This window comes from Pyxicephalus adspersus, chromosome 1, assembly GCF_032062135.1.
Source record: "Pyxicephalus adspersus chromosome 1, UCB_Pads_2.0, whole genome shotgun sequence".
NCBI lineage: Eukaryota > Metazoa > Chordata > Amphibia > Anura > Pyxicephalidae > Pyxicephalus > Pyxicephalus adspersus.
Genome location: NC_092858.1, coordinates 123,580,964 through 123,583,769, shown reverse-complemented (window position 1 = coordinate 123,583,769; position 2,806 = coordinate 123,580,964). Strand labels below are relative to the sequence as shown.

The window sequence follows — 2,806 nt, the reverse complement described above, 5'->3', positions numbered from 1 at the left end:
GTAATGGAGATAAAATTGTTAAAAATAATCTGGAATAGAAAAAAAAAAAAAGTTCTACATTGAGTTTCCATTTTGCACTGCAGCAATGTGTGCCCTATGCAATGTGTTTTAGTTCACCACATCTCAAGGTAACATACTACTGGGTTGTTATGGTGTACTGTATTCTAAGTATGTCCATATTATTTGTGCTTTAGTGTGTTAGGCACACTAATTAAATTATATAATCATCATTCAAAATGAACAATCTTTAACGGTTCTATGTATCTAGGTTCCTATGGCCATAATGTAATAATTTCCAGAGATCAGCAGATCACTTGACTGACTGTTGTTGCTATCAATCATTTAAAGGGCACGTCTCCCAGCCATGCATTTTGTGCATGATCATTTATTGTCTAATGACATAGATAACCATCAGAACAAATATACTTGAGAGTCATCATGGATTGCCATCTTTGACATTATTGAAGGCTTTTTTTTAACAAATGAAGTTCTAACCATATATGTTTAGTCTTTAGTTTTGAATGACAATTATCTTGCATGTGTATGTAGCTTTAATTTAAAACTAGGCAGCTGGTTATGTTTTAGGTGCTTTTGACTACCTAGAATGGAGATTCAAACTCAACTCCATGAGACAGATTTTTATAAACAGAAGCCTTAAGGATTTTGGCTTTCAATTTGCTTGATAAGCCTTGACCTCTCATATAGGCTTTCACAGAACTGGGAATGACTACATCTTTCTTTATAGTCTCGGAATTTAGGTATTTATTAAAGTAAATCGAGCATTGTTCAGTCTTCACTACAGGAACAATGGAGCAAGGTCTTACTTGAGATACAAACTCATCAAGTTCATCGAATGAAGAATGATCAGAGTATGGTACCACATAAATATCTTTATGCCAGATCTTCACTTTTCGACTGGTTGGGAGAACAGCTATTGTTGGACAAATAGAATTCCACTTAACCATGTTTGCATAAATGACCTCACTGTGCTCTACAACTCGGATTCTTCCTCCTCCCTCATCTGTTGTAAAAACATCTTCAATATCAAAAAAGTTAAGCAATTCCATCCTCTGAGGGCTTACAACAACCCAAGAATTAAAGGTCTTCGCCAAGCTGACAAGAAGAGATTCTTTTCCAATGCTGTAAAGACCTGCAAATTGAAACAATCAGATAAAAAAAATGATAATAATCCTTTCAGATGATTACAACCTATCCACACTTATTACTGAAAATATTATTGCACAATGCAATTAATTTGGTATTAATTGTTAGCACATAAAACAAAATAATAATAATACACCATATGATGTGTTTTGACGCGTTTTCTTTGATTCCAATAGAGAGAACATAAAAAAAAAATTAATAGGTAAATGTCGGCCCTTTTTAGACTTTACCCAAATCATAAAAAGCATCTTTTTATTTACGATTTCCAAGTAATCAGTGAAAACAGTATCTCATGTTTTTACTCCATAATGAACTACTGTAAGATCATACTTATGAAATCAAAGAGAATATTAGAGTATATCTAAAGACAAAACATTTTTTCTTCATTCTGAATAGAGTAGCTGATGGTTAAATCATTTTTGTTTTTCCCTTTACTCTTGAGCAAAAAGACATAGAGCCCTTCGAGGCTGGGGAGGATACAATTTTATCAGTGAAGTTTTGGTGATCCAAGAAACCTGCAATGCATTTCTTCAAAGTCATTTGCTATTTGCTAGAATACTTTTTGAATCCTGGACTAGATCCATTCCAGGATCACCTAACTTCCCTGATGAAAGTGTATCCTCTCCATCCTTGAACAGCTGTAATAAATTAGGCCCATAGACACAGAAATGGAGGAGAGAGAAAAAAGAAAAGAGTGAGAGAGAGAGAGAGAAAAAAAGAAAGTAAAATGGAATTTCACTGCATTGACAGTGGCCTCCAAGACAGACAGAGAATCACTTTACATATCAGGAAACCAATGTGTACATGGATCTAAAATTATAGAAACATTTTAAATGTAAGAAATACACCAGCTTACCAATCACTATATCATGCTCAGGGTGTTTCGCAATGATATCCTCTATTTGTTTGGTGGCTTCCTCTCGAGAAGGAAGCTTGTGTTCAGGGTCACAGTTTGTATTATCTAAATACAGAACATCAATCTTCTTGTTCTTTAGAGGATATTGTAGCATTAGTGGGCTGTAGCGGAAATCACCTGTGTGAAATAATGCAAAATCATTATTAAAAACACTTTGCTGTTGTTAGACTTAAAAAAACAGAAGTGAAAGTTCCATTAAACAGAATTTTTATTGATTAAAAGTATAAGGTAAAATTGTGCTTATTGACTACTAATAATATATTTCTAGCAATGATGACAGATCCCAAAGTTGTGCTTTCCAAAAAGTACGATAGTCCATTGTAATAGATTGACATATTTTTTTAATTTACACTTTGATTGCCAAAGACAAGTCCTACATACAGAAGAACCTCGGTTATCAGACACTCACAGGGAATGGCCTATTCCAGATAAGTGTATTTTCTGTTTAACTGAGATGATTTCCGTTTTCCTTTTCTCAGTCATTCAGCACTAAACTTGAATGGGGAGATTTGTTCCCATTCACCTCTAGTGCTGAATGGTTGAGAAAAGGGAAACCCTAATGACACATGAGCAATCAATCAGGGTTACCCTTTTCTCACCCAATGACAGAAGCAGAGCAATCCGCAGAGCCCTGCTATGCCAACAGCTCCACTTTCTTGATTACTCTTGCAGCCCTAGGGGTGCTGTGGAGTGCTGGTCATCTGAATTTTCCAGGTTATCCGAGTT

At 35.0% G+C, this 2,806-nt stretch overlaps 1 protein-coding gene across 1 annotated transcript in view; it reads right to left on the bottom strand.

Moving 5' to 3' along the window:
- Positions 1-599: 599 nt before the first annotated feature.
- Positions 600-2,806, bottom strand: part of DCLRE1B (DNA cross-link repair 1B) — an 8,645-nt gene continuing 6,438 nt past the window's right edge. Inside the window, exons 4-5 of the mRNA XM_072413457.1 lie at positions 2,021-2,197; positions 600-1,150 (exon numbers count right to left, since the gene is read on the bottom strand). Of these exons, the coding sequence (XP_072269558.1) occupies positions 600-1,150; positions 2,021-2,197 (728 nt within the window). The remainder of the gene's footprint in view (positions 1,151-2,020; positions 2,198-2,806) is intronic.